The following is a 15,694-nucleotide window of genomic DNA, read 5'->3' as shown; positions in this document are numbered from 1 at the left end:
TGTTGATATAATTTATATCCAAAGAAGTAAAATTGAATAGATGTATGTTTGAGTGTAAGTGACCACCAGATCTTATTAAGTTGATCAGACTTGAATTGAATAAAAAGAATAAAGGTAAAGTAAAGATAAAATAAAAGGGATTTACAATGAAATATAAGTTTCAAGGGATTATTGGTTCTTCCTATTTATACAAATAAAATAAAGAGATATTTGGATTCAAAGGATATTTATTGTGATAAAGTAAGGTAATGTAAAATAATAGGTAAGATAATAGGATAAGATAATAATAATAATTGAAATATTTATAAAAAGATACTGATATTTATATGTTTTTTGATTTTCATATTTTTATGCTGTTTTTGGTTTTTCTTTTGTTTTCTTCTTTTTTTTGTTGTCCTTGAATTCCTTTGCTATTAGCATAGCATCGTTTGCTATTGTGATAGCATCTCTCCTATAACCATAGGGGTTTCCTTTTTCGTGTTTCGTGTGTTACAGATGCCCCCGTCTTGGAAAAGTTCGTCCCCGGACTTGCCTTTTGTTTGATTTGTGTATCTGGCCCAGATATCTTCTCTTCTGATCCTTCTTTTCATAACAGGATTGTGATGTATTCCCGGGATGATCTTTTTTAATTCGGCATATTTGATTGTAAGATAATTTTTGATTTTTGACGAAACAGCCTCTGGTTCGTGAAATTTGAGGTGACTCCATTTATTGATTTCAGAAACAAGTTGATTAGATATATATTCTTTTCTTTTCGCTATGCGTTTTTGTTCATCTAACATCGTGCAATAATCATTGAAAAGACGCGTAATTTCTAATCTTCCCATTTCTTCTGCTTGTCTGTTATTCCATTCTTCCAAGAACAGAATGTCAAGATCTTTGAAAGGCGCTTCTGTCTTTTTGATTAGTATTTCAGGATGCAAAGGTTCATCGTTGAGTATAGGATTAGGTGAATCCAATATGTGTTGTGGCGTTTCTTCTAGAAGGTCACTAGATATTTCATTTTGCTGTATTTGCTTAGCCATATTTTCGATTTCCAAGGTTATCAGTCGTGCTCCTTCTGGTCTTGACAAATACTCTCCCATTTCTCCATATCCAATGCTACCTGGCCCTCCAAATTCTTCTTCGCACACCAGAAGCCAATTTTCAATTGCGGTTAGAAGATTTTTGTGACCTTCATTAATATAGAATTTAGTAAAGTAATTATCAAGCATGTCACGAATGTAGGATTCAATATTGGAGTAATCTTCTCTGTTGGGTACACCAGGGCGTATCCAGGTTTGTTTAGCTTCTTCAGCGGTTACAGATTTCATTATTTTGATAAGATTTTGTTAACGTATTGACTGGTATTATTGAGTATATACAGTAGGTCAAAAAACTGCTGCAAGGAATCCATTTTTCTTGGTTTTTGTAGCGCACATCCTGTTACAATGGCACAAACTGCCTCTGTTCCCACATAGTAAATCTTCTACATGTCTTGAAAAATCCGAAATAGTTTAAGCCCTATTGGATAAGTATTGAAGGAAGTATGAGATGCGCAATTTGAAAATTTGGAAAAACGAAAATTTGAACGGAATGAATCTATTTATTAATATTTAGTTGAACCTCCTTTTCTATTAATAATCTCTTGAGTTCTTTTCGAAATGTTATCTACATGACTTCCGAAAAGATATTTATCGAAATCAATTCATATTTTATCAACTTGTTCCCAAAGCACATTCGTGGTCTTTGCTCTACGTTCGTAATATTTGAGATTCAACTTCAATTGATGTCATACGTGCTCGATTGAATCTAAGTCCGGACTCTGAGCTGGCCAATCGTTAATATAGCTCTCTAGGTTACTACATAACTAGGCCATTGTAAATTATTCCTTGTGATTTGGGTCATTGTCATGCTAAAAGTAAATGTTGGACCAGTCGAAATTGTAGTACTTCATAGTATCACGAAACGTAGTGTTCAAAATATACTGGTAAACACCCGAGTACAACTTTCCATCGTAAATCTAGCAAGCATATCCTGGTCCTTCAGAGGTTATACAACACCAGGACATCAATTTGCTAGCTTCATGCTGGATTACAAAATCCAGGTCATGATGTTGAAAAAGGTCGCTTGGCCTTTTCCGATAGTGATCACCACCATCAAAGCCCTATACGTTGATCTTGGTTTCATTAAAGTAAACGATTTGCTGTCAGTCAACCATTGCCCAATCCTGATGCTCCTTGTTCCATTTTAACTGATGCTACGTATGCACTTTTGTCTGAAATGGCTCCTTTTTTTCTATCAGAAAATGGAACTCCATTGATTTCAGTACGTTAATTTCTGACTGGTATGAGATATCGTAGCCAAATCCAACAGGCTCCCGGTATACCTCTTTGGAAGTCTTTAAAACCCGTTCAATGACTTTTCTTTTGATTAACCGCTTCGTCACTTTGGAGACTACTGCAGGTCTATCACCTGTGCTCACTGTCCTACTTGAAAACAACGTTATAAAGTATCTACTAACAGTTAATTCATGTAATCCAGTCTCCTTAGCAATATCATACATTGATGTGGATCCGGTTAATGTCTGTTTGAGATCGTTTACTTTCTCCTCTGACAGTGATTTATGCATGCAATTGACGAGAGGGTAAAAAAGAGAAATAATTTAAACAAGGGAATATAAAATTTAAAATAAAGGAATTGTAAGCACTCTTAAATACAGATAGCATTCTAATCACGTCAAAAGTGAGAAAAATTGTGATGGCAACCGGTTGGGTCGTATTAAAATTCATTATTTCAAACATATGTAAACAAGTAAAAAATACCGGATGTTTAAAATATTACCTTCAGCAGTATCAAATTCCACCAATAACCATTGCCCATATCCGATAATCGACGAATAAACGCACTTTCTATTGAGATACAAACAGTCAAAGTTTGAGATAGTTTGGTGCAGTACCCATGGACAACCAGCTGTAAAACCTGAATTTTGCAATTCCTTGCAGCAGTTTTTTGACCTACTGTATATTTTTTGTATATATATATATATATATATTTTTTTTTTTTATTGGAAAAGTTCTCGGAGCTCCTTATCTAACGTAATAGATACCATTCTTTGACATTCGGTTTTCCATTGTGTATCCGGTATGGAATATGGTTTCAGACGGTTTCCATGAACTCTCCTTATATGAGTATCTTGTGCATCTACATTCTTGATGTGATACGTTCCTTTTCCTAAAATGTGATGAACAATAAAAGGACCTTCCCACTTATCCTGTAATTTTCCAGACCATGACGTTATTAAGTAGCTTTTATACAATAGTACTACTTCTCCTAACTTGAAGGGTGGTTTAAGCTCTTTTCGCTGATCAAGTAGTTTATTTTCAATGGCCTTTTTTTGAGCTGCTTGAGTTGTTTTAATTGATTTCACCGCTTGTTCCCTAATTTTGTTGAGATTGTGTAACTGGTGTGCTGTTCGGTGAAACAAAATTGCGTCAAATTGTGGGGATTTCTTATTATAGATTTGATGTTCCATATCAAAAGGTGTTTTTGGTTCATACCCATACATTAAACTAAACGGACTATGTTTCGTAGTAGCTTGCTTCATTGATCTATATGCGAACAAGACTGCTGGTAGATATTGATCCCAATCTTTCTTTTCATCATCTAATCGTCTTTGTAAAATTTGCCCCAGGGTTCTATTGAATCTTTCGATGAGACCATTGCTCTGCGGGTTATACGGTGTTGTTGTTTTATGAATAATAGAATAGCTCCTGCAAACTTGGCGAACTAAATCACTCAAAAAGGGTTTTCCATTATCCGTTACTATGATTGTAGGACAGCCATGCCTACAAATGATTTCTTCATATAAAAGTAATGCTACCTCGGATGATGTTTGGAATCGCATGGGTTTAGCTTCTACGTATTTTGTTAGATAATCTATTCCTGCGATGATGTAGCGATATTCTGCTCTTGATGTTTGAACATGCTTTACATCTAATGCCACGCGGTCAAAAGGTTTTATTGATACTGGTACCGGATAAAGCTCTTCTCTCAAGGTTTTAGGTCCATGCACTTGACATCTTGGGCATTTCTTGATATATTCTTGTATTTCGCGGGCCATTTTTTCCCAATAGTATCTAGTAGCAATTTTGTGCAAGGTATTATTATAGGCTAAGTGTCCTCCCAATGGATGTTGATGATAGGTATCCATGATGTTTTGAGCTTCTTCTTTATTCAGGACTTTGCGGATAATTCCGTTTGTAGTATTGTATCGATAGAGTGTGTTTTGATAAATAGTATAATTGATAGATTCTTTTACAAGATGTTTTGCAACTTTTGTTGAGGTGTTATCAGGTATTTTCAGCGTGAGTAAATATTCTTTTAATATCTTGATTTTTTCTTCTTCCATGATTGTGTTGTATCTTACTGAGAGTTTTGAATTGAATATTGTAATTGAGCTGTATTTTTTTTTTTTTTTTTTTTTTGATGTTATTATTTGGTTGTATTTAGTATCCTAATCTGGATAAAAAGTCAGCACTTTCGTTTATTCTTCCAGGGCGATATTTGATGTCATATTCGTATTCGGTTAGTATGGTGATCCACCTTGCTATAATTCCTGTTGGGTTTGTTGTGTTCAATAATCCTTTGAGGGCAGAATGGTCGGTGATAACGATGAATTTTCTTCCGAGTAAATAGGGTCTAAAAAGCTTTACTGCCCAGATTACGGCCAAACATTCCAGTTTTGATACACCATAGTTAACTTCACTTGACTTGAGACTTCTGCTGGCATATATAATAGGATGTTCGTGTCCATTTTCATCAAGTTGTGTAAGAATACAGCCAAGACCCAGTCTAGATGCATCGGTCACAAGGATAAAATCCTTGTCGAAGTCAGGTCTTGCTAAAATAGGTGCTTCCGTTAACATCTTCTTTAATTTTTCAAACGATTCAGTAGTTTTTGTGGACCATGGAATTTTCTTGGATGTCTTTGTTTGGTCGTGTAATGGTCGGGCTATGGCAGCAAAGTTTTGTATGAATCTTCTATAATATGAAGCTAAACCAAGAAATCCTCTTATTTGGGTAAGAGTTTTTGGTATCGGATAGCTTTGAATCTTTTCGATTTTGCTTGGATCAGTTTTTAAACCATCCTTAGTCACAATATACCCTAGAAACTTGAGATGATCTTTGAAGAAAAAGCATTTTTCTGGGTTGAGCTTTAAGTTAGCTATCTTGATACAATTAAAGACTTGTTCTAGATGCGTTAGGTGTTCTTGAGGGTTGTTTGAATATATATTCAAATCGTCAATGTAGGCTACTAAACATTGATTTATGAGAGGCCGAAAGCAAAGGTCAATTAAGCGTTGGAAAGTTGCAGGTGAATTTACTAATCCCATCGGCAAGGTGTTATAATGATACACACCATATTTTGTTGTAAAAGCCGTTAGCTCTTTACTGTTTTCTTCCATAGGAACTTGATGAAACCCGGATCTCATATCGAGGGCAGAGAAAATCTTTGCTTTTCCCAGGGTGTCTAGTAGATCATCAATTCTTGGCAAAGGATAGGAATCCTTTTTGGTTATTGCATTGAGCTTACGATAATCTATAACCATGCGATATTCGCCATTCTTCTTTTTTACTAAAATAACTGGAGCAGCCCAAGGACTGTTTGATGGAGATATTACCCCTAGCTTGCAATACTTGTTCAATTCTTTTTGCAGATATTCAGATTCTACAGGGCTGAGACGATATGGCATATGACTTATAGGTTGTTTATTCTCTTCGATAACGATTTTATGTGATATCAGATGTGTATAACCGATCGTATCGTTATTCCAATCAAATATTTCTTCATATTTGTGTATTAAAGTTCGTAATTTCTTTTCAATACGTTGATCCACTTTGCCAACCTCTAACTTTGAATATGTTTCCTGTGCAATTGTTTCTTCTTCGGTGCTTTGTTCATGCTTTGAACTATGTTCTAAAGCAAATAAATCTACGTCTCTATTAAACTGATATCCTTGAACTGTATCTTCGCTTTGCAGATTAAACTTTTCAAGTCTTCCTATTTCTTCATTGGGTTTAAGGTATATGTCTTGATTGAATCGATTGTATATGTGTACGTCAATGCTTTTCTTGTTTATGATGATACTAGTGTTTAAATCGAAATATCCCATAACTTGCAGAATATTTTTATTGGTGACTTCAAAACTGTATGTGATGTTTCTTGAATGATGAGGAGGCTTCTCCAGATGAAAAGTGTTTGATGTGTTTGCATATAAGATCATTCCTTCTTTGGAAGCTCGTACGATTTGATCTTGATCAGTTTCCTCGATATTCACATCTTGTTCTAAATCGTCTTCTAATATTAGTAAAGAGTCTTGTTCTTCCTCTTCTGACGATCCTTCCTCATCTTCACTACTATATTCTTCAATTTCTTCTTCAGTAGAGGTTTCCTCGGTATCTTCTTCAGAATTTTCATTTTCAAAGTGAACATGTTTAGTTGTAGAATTTGTTAAACTGATTGGATTCTGATATGTTTGTGTATATGAGGTGACTCTAGGCACTGCTTCTTGCTTTCGTAAAAATGAAATAGGTAATTCGGCTTTTTGATTTTTATAAAAGACCTTCAGAGATGAACTATTGAAGTCAATCCTTGCTTTGGCTCGATTTAACCAATTATTTCCAATGATAAGGTGGGATGGGCATGATGGCAAAACTTCTACTATACATGGTATGGTCATACTATCTTTTACCTCAATAGGAACATCGTAAATTACACCTAAAGCAGGTTGCTTTGTTCCGTTTCCCAAAGTAAATACACTTTCTGAAGCAGCATCGATATTCAGATTTAAAGCATCCGCTAAGGCTTTGGACATACAGGTTTTTGCTGCTCCGCAATCTACTAAAGCTCTAATTCTTTTATTACCTATGTTCAGTTTTGAATATACTGCAGTAGTGTTAATATCGTCATCCTCAATTTGTGCTATTGTTTGTTGAGGCAAGTCTTCTACGGATTTTCTTCTGATTCTACAAGCACTAGCTAAATCTCTTCGGAATTTAGGTGTTGTAGTAATTAGATCTCGGACTGATATTCTTGCAGGTTGATCCAGAACTTCTGATACTATATCATAGGTTATGACAGGTTGTTGAGACTTGCGCCTAGGAGTCTTTCTTTTGACTTCTTCCATAGGAAGATCTGTGTCGATATTGGTATTAGGAGGAGTGATGTTCTGTGGCGTGGCTGTAGATGTAGATTTAAGTTCTCCCAATTGTTTTCGTGTGGTAACTCTTTTAGTGGTTATTGGTTTTCTGATTGACTTCTCTTTAAGGTTCGTTGTATAAGGAACACTTTTTACTTCAGGGGGTCTTTCAGGTCTAATAGCAGCATATAAATCGTGCTGTCTATTATGTCCGTTTTCATCTTGAGTTAGTATTGCGTTTAGATGTGGTTGATGATGTTCAGGCTCATTTATGGGTTTTTTTAAGTTTTGGGTGTTCGATTGACCATTATTTTCGTTATTGAAAACAACCGACCCTTTTAGTTTTTTGACATCTGATTTTGGTTTTGATATGTTTGCTGTGGTTGACCATCAAAACCGTTTCTAAATTGATTGCTATTTCCATTATTGTGTCTGTTCTGGTTATTGTATCCATTACTATTATAGATATTTCCATATCCATTTCCGTGATTGGATCTGCTATAATTATTGTGTCGATAATTATTGTAGCCATTTCCGTCATTTTGATTGTAACTATTATAATAGTTTCCTCTGTTATGTCTATTGTAGTACCTGTTTGAACCATTATTGTATGATTGGGCATTTAGTTCGTTTCGGATTGCTTTTTGAATCATGCTGTAAATGCCTTGTTGATTGTCCTGATGATTATGTTGGCTATGCTGTTGTCTATCTAACCGATACCTATAGTATTGATCATTCGGTTGTTCAGATACTTCTAATGCGCTTAATTGTTTTGATCCATTAAGTGTATTAGTCATGATAGGAGCCGATCCTAATCTAATATTATTACGAATGTCATTGATAGGAATCAAGTTTGTAGATCTTTCGTCAGTGTCGACAATTTCAACATTATGGTTGTTCAAATTGTGTCTTTCATTAAATATATCATCATCATGATAAATTAAAGCATTGTTGATGTTGCGTGGTATGAATGGATTGTCGACCATAGCGATTTTTCGGGGTCTATGGGCATTCCACCAACCATCTGCGTGGTTGATCCATTCTTGAAAGTTTCTGGAGCTACTTTGTATACAAAACTGTTTAATTTCTTTCAATAGTCCGGCACGGAATCTACTTTCGATAATAGCTTCGTTATCGATATTGGCCAAATCGGCTGCCTCCCTTAATCTTGCGAGAAATATTCGAGGATGCTCTTGGTTTCCTTGATACATTTCACTAAACTCAAGTTCATAGTTTTGTATCAGCTCTGGCGTTATATATTGTTTCTTAAGTTCTTCGATTGCTTGATCGTATGTGATATCGGGCTTGTTTTTCAAAATTACTCTTTCAAAGTAAACTTTTGCAGCTCGTCGTAATTGAGATTTAAGTATGACCAATTTTCGGCCATCACTATTGGTATTGCTTATAGCAAGGTATGACTCGAGAATTTCTTGGAAGTGACGAAAGTCCTCTCCTTCATATCCATAGAATTCGATAAGTCTTGGTCTGTAGCCTTGATTGGAGCTTTGGTTGCTAATTGCAGCCAACGCGGTTTGTTCTCTGGGTAGAATAGGCATTGTGATAGTATATTTGTTGAAGTTGAAAGTTTTTTTGTTTGGTTTTGTTTATTTTATTTTGTTGAATTTTTTTTTTTTTTTTTAAATGGTTTGATAATTTGTTAGACTGTTAATTTGTTGATGTGTTGATATGTTTATACGTTTCCCCTCGTAGTGACCACCAAATGTGAAATCTTTATATTTCAGGGTTTAGATAGGATTGAGGTAAGTTGTTAATATAATATATCGTGTTTTGAAGAAGGTGTTGAATATAATTTATATCCAAAGAAGTAAAATTGAATAGATGTATGTTTGAGTGTAAGTGACCACCAGATCTTATTAAGTTGATCAGACTTGAATTGAATAAAAAGAATAAAGGTAAAGTAAAGATAAAATAAAAGGGATTTACAATGAAATATAAGTTTCAAGGGATTATTGGTTCTTCCTATTTATACAAATAAAATAAAGAGATATTTGGATTCAAAGGATATTTATTGTGATAAAGTAAGGTAATGTAAAATAATAGGTAAGATAATAGGATAAGATAATAATAATAATTGAAATATTTATAAAAGATACTGATATTTATATGTTTTTTGATTTTCATACTTTTATGCTGTTTTTGGTTTTTCTTTTGTTTTCTTCTTTTTTTTGTTGTCCTTGAATTCCTTTGCTATTAGCATAGCATCGTTTGCTATTGAGATAGCATCTCTCCTATAACCATAGGGGTTTCCTTTTTCGTGTTTCGTGTGTTACAACACCAACTGCATCACAACATAAACTAAAAGGAGAATAAAACATATGACACACTTCTATTTAACAACAGAAGTATCGATTAACAATTTTCATAATAAAGGTCCCACCGAGAATCGAACTCGGATCACCGGATTCAAAGACCGATATGATAACCATTACACTATAGGACCACTTTTATTTTTGACGAAGACTTATTTTTAACTGGAGTCGCCTTTTATACCTTTTCACACTGCAAATAATGTAGGGGCTTTGACGTAGAATTTTAACAGACCTATCAATCATCAATCCGGAGATTTTATAATTTTTTTATGAGAAACCATTATATCTTGCTGTATTGCACTTTTTTTAATTTTGAAAAAAGATTTAGGTGCGAAAAAAATAAAGAAATTTATTGATATTTTTGTTTTTTTTTGTAGGGTAAGTATTCATAGAGTTATTCATGTTTTAAAAAAGCGTCTTTTTTTTTCAAATGATCTTTTTTTGGAAAGCCTGTTCCCCTCTATCGTTTAAAGACCGATGTCTTCTTTTTTTTTATTTTGCTCAGAAAAATACATATTAGGAAGGCAGTCTGTGGTTTTTAGCTTAGATCATTAGAAATGTGTAACAGAAAGTAACAAAATAGTCGTGTTTGGGAAAAAAAAAGACTTGGTTAAAAAAAAAGACTTGGTAAAAAAAAAAAGACTTGGTAAAAAAAAAAAGACTTGGTAAAAAAAAAGATTTGGTAAAAAAAAGTTTAAGTAAAAAACAGTTTAAGTAAAAAAACAGTTTAAGTAAAAAAAAACAGGGTCTAGCAATAGAAAGTTCATTGTTCAAATGAATACAATAATCTAAGAGCGAATATACTTTATAGAAATGCAAATACTTTTACATTATAAAAAAAGAATACGTGTATATTCTAAAAGAATAAAAAAATAAAGAAGCTCTGCTGACATTTTGTTACAAGGCAGTTATAATTAACAAATACATACAAAACTTTTTGTTTATCAAATAAATATATTGCTTTATTATTTTTTATGACAAATATTGTAAAAGAATATATGCTTTTAAGCTTATACTAGTTTATTACTTACTTTATGTTTGCACATGTGCGTAATTTGCCATTAGCCATTAGCCATTAGCCATTAAAGATGTGGGGCAATGACAACTTTCTTTACCAAAAAGAACTTTTTAGCAACAGGCAACAATATAAGTCTGTTATTCTTATAGTTTCTTTAAGTTGGAAAGAACAACTTTGCTCATGAGGTTCATGTTCGTCATCCGAATGTGTCCCATTAGGAATTTCTAATGTAAAAAAAAAGGACATTAGTTTTAGTCACTATTTTTTTTTCTTATAAACTTACATTTGGCCAGTGCTTGGTCTTTTCTTTTTATCTTCTTTAATTTTGGCATCTAGTCTATTCCATGAAACAAAACTAGGGAGAAAAAAAAAAGTTATTTTACTGCCTTATTTCATTGTTTAAGCACCGACTGTTTTTGCAAATTTAGTATTCCTTTTTTATCAGGCACGTTTTTTTTTCTTCCTTATTTCTTTACAAAATACTAAATTCTTTAAAATGAACAACATGAACAACACCAAAATCGCCTGCACTTGTACCGAATGCAGCATGCATCCCGGTGGATTTAGAAGACTCACCAAAAGAACTGTTCTTAGCCATAAGCGTTTAGACAGAATCAGAGGAAGAGGTTTTAGTTTTATTTTTTTTGTATAAAGGCACTCGTGTTAATGTAAAAAAAAAAAAAAAATAGAGTCTGGAAGACAATCAACCGAAGTCATGCAACAATCAGCAGCCATCCATGAAACCGAAAGTGAGCATACCACCTTTGAAGGTATATTTTCAGTCAACAAAGCATTTTATATTAGAAAGATTTTATTTATTGAAGTGTATTTTGCAACTTGTTAGACCACATGAATGTTGATGGAGAGGAGGAATTGAGCCACGAAGATCAGCTCAAGCATCTTTTGGTGCTTTACGTGGTTCTTTTCCAAGCAAAGCACCTCTCTGTGCAAGCTGGTGAAGAGTTATTAGCCTTTCTTTCTTTCTTTGTTCGTGCTCTTGGCCATGGCATGGAGATTCCAACAAAGATCTCCACAGCTCGTGCCATGGTCAACTACTCGTCTGCCAGCAGTGGTGTCTCCCGTTTTCTTGTCTGTTCCCTCTGCAGAAGCGTGTACACCATGGGAAGTTTGCATGCCCGACAATGCTCCTACGTCAGGTTTGCAAACAACCCTCACCGCCAAGAACAACCATGTGGTAATCCTCTTTATGTTGGAAGCACCGTCAAGCCTGCCCTTGAATATCCTTACAACTCAACTTTGGAAACCTTAAAGAAGTTTTTTGTTCGTCCTGCCTTCGAGTTTCAAATTGAGCAGTGGAGAAGTAGATCGGTGGAAGAGGATGTTCTTTACGACATTTATGATGGTAGAGTTTGGGGCCAGCTTGCTGACTCAAATGCTCAGCCATTTGTCAACAAAGAAAGGTCGCTGATGGTGTCGTTGAATGTGGACTGGTTCCAGCCTAGTGACGGTATGCACTACTCTTGTGGTGGTGTATACCTAACTATCAACAATCTCCCTAGAAGTTCGAGGATGAAGACTTCCAACATTATCCTCGTTGGCATGATTCCTGGTCCTGGCGAACCCACGGATGACCAAATTCAAAACTTCTTGCGGCCAATGGTGGATGAGTTGATTGTCCTGTACGATGGTGCGGTTATACCCACCTATCAATGCCCAAATGGTGTGCTTGTTCGTGTTGCTTTAATGTCAGTCAACTGTGACATACCTGCAGCACGTAAAGTAGCCGGGTTTATGGGGCAGTCAGCTCATAAGGCTTGTAACAAATGCTCAACTGTCTTTCCAAGAATCAGTACTAGCGCCAATTCATCCAAGCCTGATTTCTCCAACTTTGATGATGAGCATTGGGTAATGAGGGACAGCATCCAGCAAAGACGAGAGGCGTATGACTGGCTGAACGCGACCCATATCACCCAGCAAAAGGCATTGCAGACAAGTACGGGGAGTAAATGGAGCGAGCTTCATCGACTTTGCTATTTTGATGTGGTAAGATTGACAACTGTGGATCCAATGCACAACTTGTTCCTTGGTACACCAAAGAGGATGATTGAAGTTTGGGAAAGCCGTGGTTTGCTTACAGTAAATGATTTCAAGGCAATGGCTGATGAATCAAATTCAATTCTCATTCCTTCTCAATACTGCAAGATCCCTAGATGTATGTAACAAATACAGTGGGTCAAAAAACTGCACCAACGCAACTCAGTTTTTCGGAAATACCAGTATAGCTCTGTCAGTTTAACAGTAAACATTACGAAACTTGGAACAAAAAGAGTTAATACTGTTACTATTTATTGATAAAAGTTTCAAAGTCAGTTGCGGAGTATTGATCTAAGGATCCTTATCGAAAAAGAGGAGGTCGGTTGGTGCAGTTTTTTGACTTTTCTATATTTAGTGGATCCACCCTTTTCTGCTAAGACAGCTTGTATTCTGTCGGGCATACTGTCTATATACTTGATGCATTGTTCCTTAGTAAACGAATTCCATTCATTTTCGACTCTTTGCCACAATTCATGGATGCTGGTCGCCCTATTATCATACATGCTTAGCTTTAACTTCAAATGATGCCATATATGTTCAATAGGATTAAGATCTGGACTTTGTGATGGCCAATCGTCAATGTAAATCATGCCACTATCCTTCATCCATTGTGTTGTGGACTTTGATCGATGTTTGGGATCATTATCGTGCTGAAATACCGACGTTTCCCAGTTCAGACCATAGTATTCCATAGTGTCTTTTAGACTTGTACCAAGGATTTCTTGGTATACCTCTGAATTCATGGTGCCATTATAGATCTGACATGCGTATCCAGGTCCTTCGCTGGTTATACAACCCCATAACATGAGACCACCGCCTCCATGCTTCACAGTAACGTCGATATGGTGAGGCTGTAAACGATCACATTTTCTTTTCCAGTAATACTTGCAACCATCAGAGCCCCAAATGTTGATTTTCGTCTCATCAGAAAAGATAACACGTCGCCAATCATGTACTGTCCAATATTGATGCTTTTTAGCCCATGTTAATCGAGCCTTCTTGTGCTTTTCAGTCAATAATGGCTTCTTCTTTTTGATCTCAGCATAAATTTCAACTGAATGTAAGACATTAATTGCCGATTGATACGACATAGGGTGTCCCAGCTCCTCCAACTTCATTTGCACATCCTTGGCAGTCTTTAAACAACCTGTGAGCACTTGTCTCTTGATGTATCGACGTGTTGACTCTGCCACAATGCTCGGTCTGCCTCCTCTTTTACGTATTCTATCGTGTATCCACTTATTTGCATACCTATTGACGGTATTTCTATGCACTCCAACTCGTTTCCCAATGACTGCAGGATCAACACCGTTCTCTAATAATGCTTTGATACTGTTTTGAATATCGGATGGAAGCTTTTTGGGCATTTCTAATGATGGATGGATACTGACGATGTATGATGGGTTTGGGTAAAGTAGGAAAGAAAAAAAAGAAAACAATTGCAAAAAAATTTATTTTAAGGTCCCCAGTGTGACTAGTAATAAAAAAAATTAGATTAAATCCGCCGGAATAGTCTCAGTCTGAACATATGATACCAAATACCTTTTCATTTTAAAAGTCAAAAAACTGCACCAACCGACCTCCTCTTTTTGCTGAGCGCTCCTTAGATCAATACTCCGCAACTGACTTTGAAACTTTTATCAATAAATAGTAACAGTATTAACTCTTTTTGTTCCAAGTTTCGTAATGTTTACTGTTAAACTGACAGAGCTATACTGGTATTTCCGAAAAACTGAGTTGCGTTGGTGCAGTTTTTTGACCCACTGTATAAAAAACTTTAATTTATGTTCAAGCTAACAATTTTTTTTTAAAAAAAAAAAGCCAAGGTTGAAAGTTCTTTCAGCAATATGAAATCTGACGAGTGGAGAACGTGGTGTGTTGTGCTTTCGCCTTTCCTCTTGAAACAAAAGCTGACAAGAGAGCACTTCGATGTTTGGATGCAGTATGTTGAAGCTGTGAAGTTGATCACCGGCCCCTTGATTACAGTTGAAGACATAGAAATGGCGCATTCACTTTTTAAGAATTTTGACAAGTCATGTGTTCAATTGTATGGAAACTCTATGACAACCCCCAATATGCATATGCACATGCATCTGAAGGAATGCTTTTTGGACTTTGGTCCTTCTTATGCCTTTTGGCTTTATGGTTTCGAACGCCTTAATGGTAATATAAAAAATATTAATATTAATTTCAAGACAGGCTTCGAAACAACCTATGCCATTATGTTTACACAAAATGTTCATACGCAAGACCTCATACATTCATTACATTCATTCATTAACACAAACAACGAAGATATGCTCCTATTGGTGAAATCGATAGAAGAGATAGGCGAGGTTACGAGTGACGAGAGTGGTTTAACGCCATTTGACTACTCTCGTTTCATAGACGGGCCTAGTTTATTCAATTCGACGATCACTGGTAGTGAGCCTCTACCACCATCATCCTTTCCTTTAAAATTCAACAAGAAAACAGAACTTATATGCCATGAGCATTGTGATGCTTTAAAAAATTACTATATGAACACCTATGCACCTATGATAACAAATACATACATTGATACCACCATACACTCATTCAAAAAAATCACTTTGCTTGGACAGCTTTATCAGCCAGCAAGTGCAAATTCATTATCATCATCACCATCATCATTCATTCAGGCCATTGTCGACAATCAACTGCGCATTGGTCAAATATCATATTTTTTTACTCATTCATTTGGTAACAACACTCATTACTTTGCATTTGTCAATTGGTACAGTCATGCGTCCCAACATTTCCCCTCCTTTGATGGTACTGGCATCCAAGTGTGGAAGAACCAGTATGAACCTGTGTCAAGACAAAACATACTTCCGATTCATCGCATTTACAATCCTGTTGCTGTCAAGCCTTACATTGACAATCATATTCTCACTCTCTCTCTTCCAAGAAAGATTTATATGTAGCAAATATGAAAAACAATTCAATCATTTATCATTATTTTTATCATTATCATTATTATTATTTTATATATTTTACTAAAGAATCATTCAATAGACTAGTTTTTTTTTAACAAATGTTTATTCAATTTGATAAGAGGCAACAAAACAAGAAACAAAAAAAAAAGGAAA

The 15,694-nt window shown here is 35.3% G+C and overlaps 8 protein-coding genes and 1 non-coding gene across 9 annotated transcripts; 4 read left to right on the top strand and 5 right to left on the bottom strand.

Moving 5' to 3' along the window:
* Nucleotides 1-431: 431 nt before the first annotated feature.
* On the bottom strand, nucleotides 432-1,313 carry RO3G_04688 (uncharacterized protein; the record flags this gene model as incomplete). Its single annotated transcript, XM_067659278.1, has 1 exon — nucleotides 432-1,313. One exon carries the CDS (start codon nucleotides 1,311-1,313, stop codon nucleotides 432-434), a length of 882 nt encoding a protein of 293 aa, XP_067515379.1.
* A 578-nt stretch (nucleotides 1,314-1,891) lies between these two features.
* On the top strand, nucleotides 1,892-2,233 carry RO3G_04687 (uncharacterized protein; the record flags this gene model as incomplete). The annotated part of the gene is made up of 1 exon (XM_067659277.1): nucleotides 1,892-2,233. One exon carries the CDS (start codon nucleotides 1,892-1,894, stop codon nucleotides 2,231-2,233), a length of 342 nt encoding a protein of 113 aa, XP_067515378.1.
* Nucleotides 2,234-2,605: 372 nt separating this feature from the next.
* On the top strand, nucleotides 2,606-2,789 carry RO3G_04686 (uncharacterized protein; the record flags this gene model as incomplete). Its single annotated transcript, XM_067659276.1, has 2 exons — nucleotides 2,606-2,626; nucleotides 2,706-2,789. The coding sequence occupies 2 exons, from the start codon at nucleotides 2,606-2,608 to the stop codon at nucleotides 2,787-2,789; spliced, it is 105 nt and encodes a 34-aa protein (XP_067515377.1).
* A 1,698-nt stretch (nucleotides 2,790-4,487) lies between these two features.
* RO3G_04685 (uncharacterized protein) lies at nucleotides 4,488-8,737 on the bottom strand (the record flags this gene model as incomplete). Its single annotated transcript, XM_067659275.1, has 4 exons — nucleotides 4,488-5,293; nucleotides 5,435-7,356; nucleotides 7,533-7,733; nucleotides 7,773-8,737. 4 exons carry the CDS (start codon nucleotides 8,735-8,737, stop codon nucleotides 4,488-4,490), a joined length of 3,894 nt encoding a protein of 1,297 aa, XP_067515376.1.
* An 833-nt stretch (nucleotides 8,738-9,570) lies between these two features.
* Nucleotides 9,571-9,642, bottom strand: RO3G_19049. The gene has a single exon. It is a non-coding gene; the product is annotated as a tRNA-Gln (tRNA).
* Nucleotides 9,643-10,743: 1,101 nt separating this feature from the next.
* Nucleotides 10,744-11,127, bottom strand: RO3G_04684 (uncharacterized protein; the record flags this gene model as incomplete). Its single annotated transcript, XM_067659274.1, has 3 exons — nucleotides 10,744-10,753; nucleotides 10,813-10,866; nucleotides 11,006-11,127. The coding sequence occupies 3 exons, from the start codon at nucleotides 11,125-11,127 to the stop codon at nucleotides 10,744-10,746; spliced, it is 186 nt and encodes a 61-aa protein (XP_067515375.1).
* A 117-nt stretch (nucleotides 11,128-11,244) lies between these two features.
* Nucleotides 11,245-12,710, top strand: RO3G_04683 (uncharacterized protein; the record flags this gene model as incomplete). Its single annotated transcript, XM_067659273.1, has 2 exons — nucleotides 11,245-11,299; nucleotides 11,374-12,710. The coding sequence occupies 2 exons, from the start codon at nucleotides 11,245-11,247 to the stop codon at nucleotides 12,708-12,710; spliced, it is 1,392 nt and encodes a 463-aa protein (XP_067515374.1).
* Nucleotides 12,711-13,170: 460 nt separating this feature from the next.
* Nucleotides 13,171-13,951, bottom strand: RO3G_04682 (uncharacterized protein; the record flags this gene model as incomplete). The annotated part of the gene is made up of 2 exons (XM_067659272.1): nucleotides 13,171-13,178; nucleotides 13,297-13,951. 2 exons carry the CDS (start codon nucleotides 13,949-13,951, stop codon nucleotides 13,171-13,173), a joined length of 663 nt encoding a protein of 220 aa, XP_067515373.1.
* Nucleotides 13,952-14,431: 480 nt separating this feature from the next.
* Nucleotides 14,432-15,529, top strand: RO3G_04681 (uncharacterized protein; the record flags this gene model as incomplete). The annotated part of the gene is made up of 1 exon (XM_067659271.1): nucleotides 14,432-15,529. The coding sequence occupies one exon, from the start codon at nucleotides 14,432-14,434 to the stop codon at nucleotides 15,527-15,529; it is 1,098 nt and encodes a 365-aa protein (XP_067515372.1).
* Nucleotides 15,530-15,694: the final 165 nt, after the last annotated feature.

The sequence above is a fragment of the Rhizopus delemar genome, genomic scaffold (genome assembly GCF_000149305.1).
Source record: "Rhizopus delemar RA 99-880 supercont3.3 genomic scaffold, whole genome shotgun sequence".
Taxonomy (NCBI): Eukaryota; Fungi; Mucoromycota; class Mucoromycetes; order Mucorales; family Rhizopodaceae; genus Rhizopus; species Rhizopus delemar.
The sequence above is the reverse complement of the archived record's forward strand: the minus strand, read 5'-3'. Positions and strand labels throughout refer to the sequence as shown.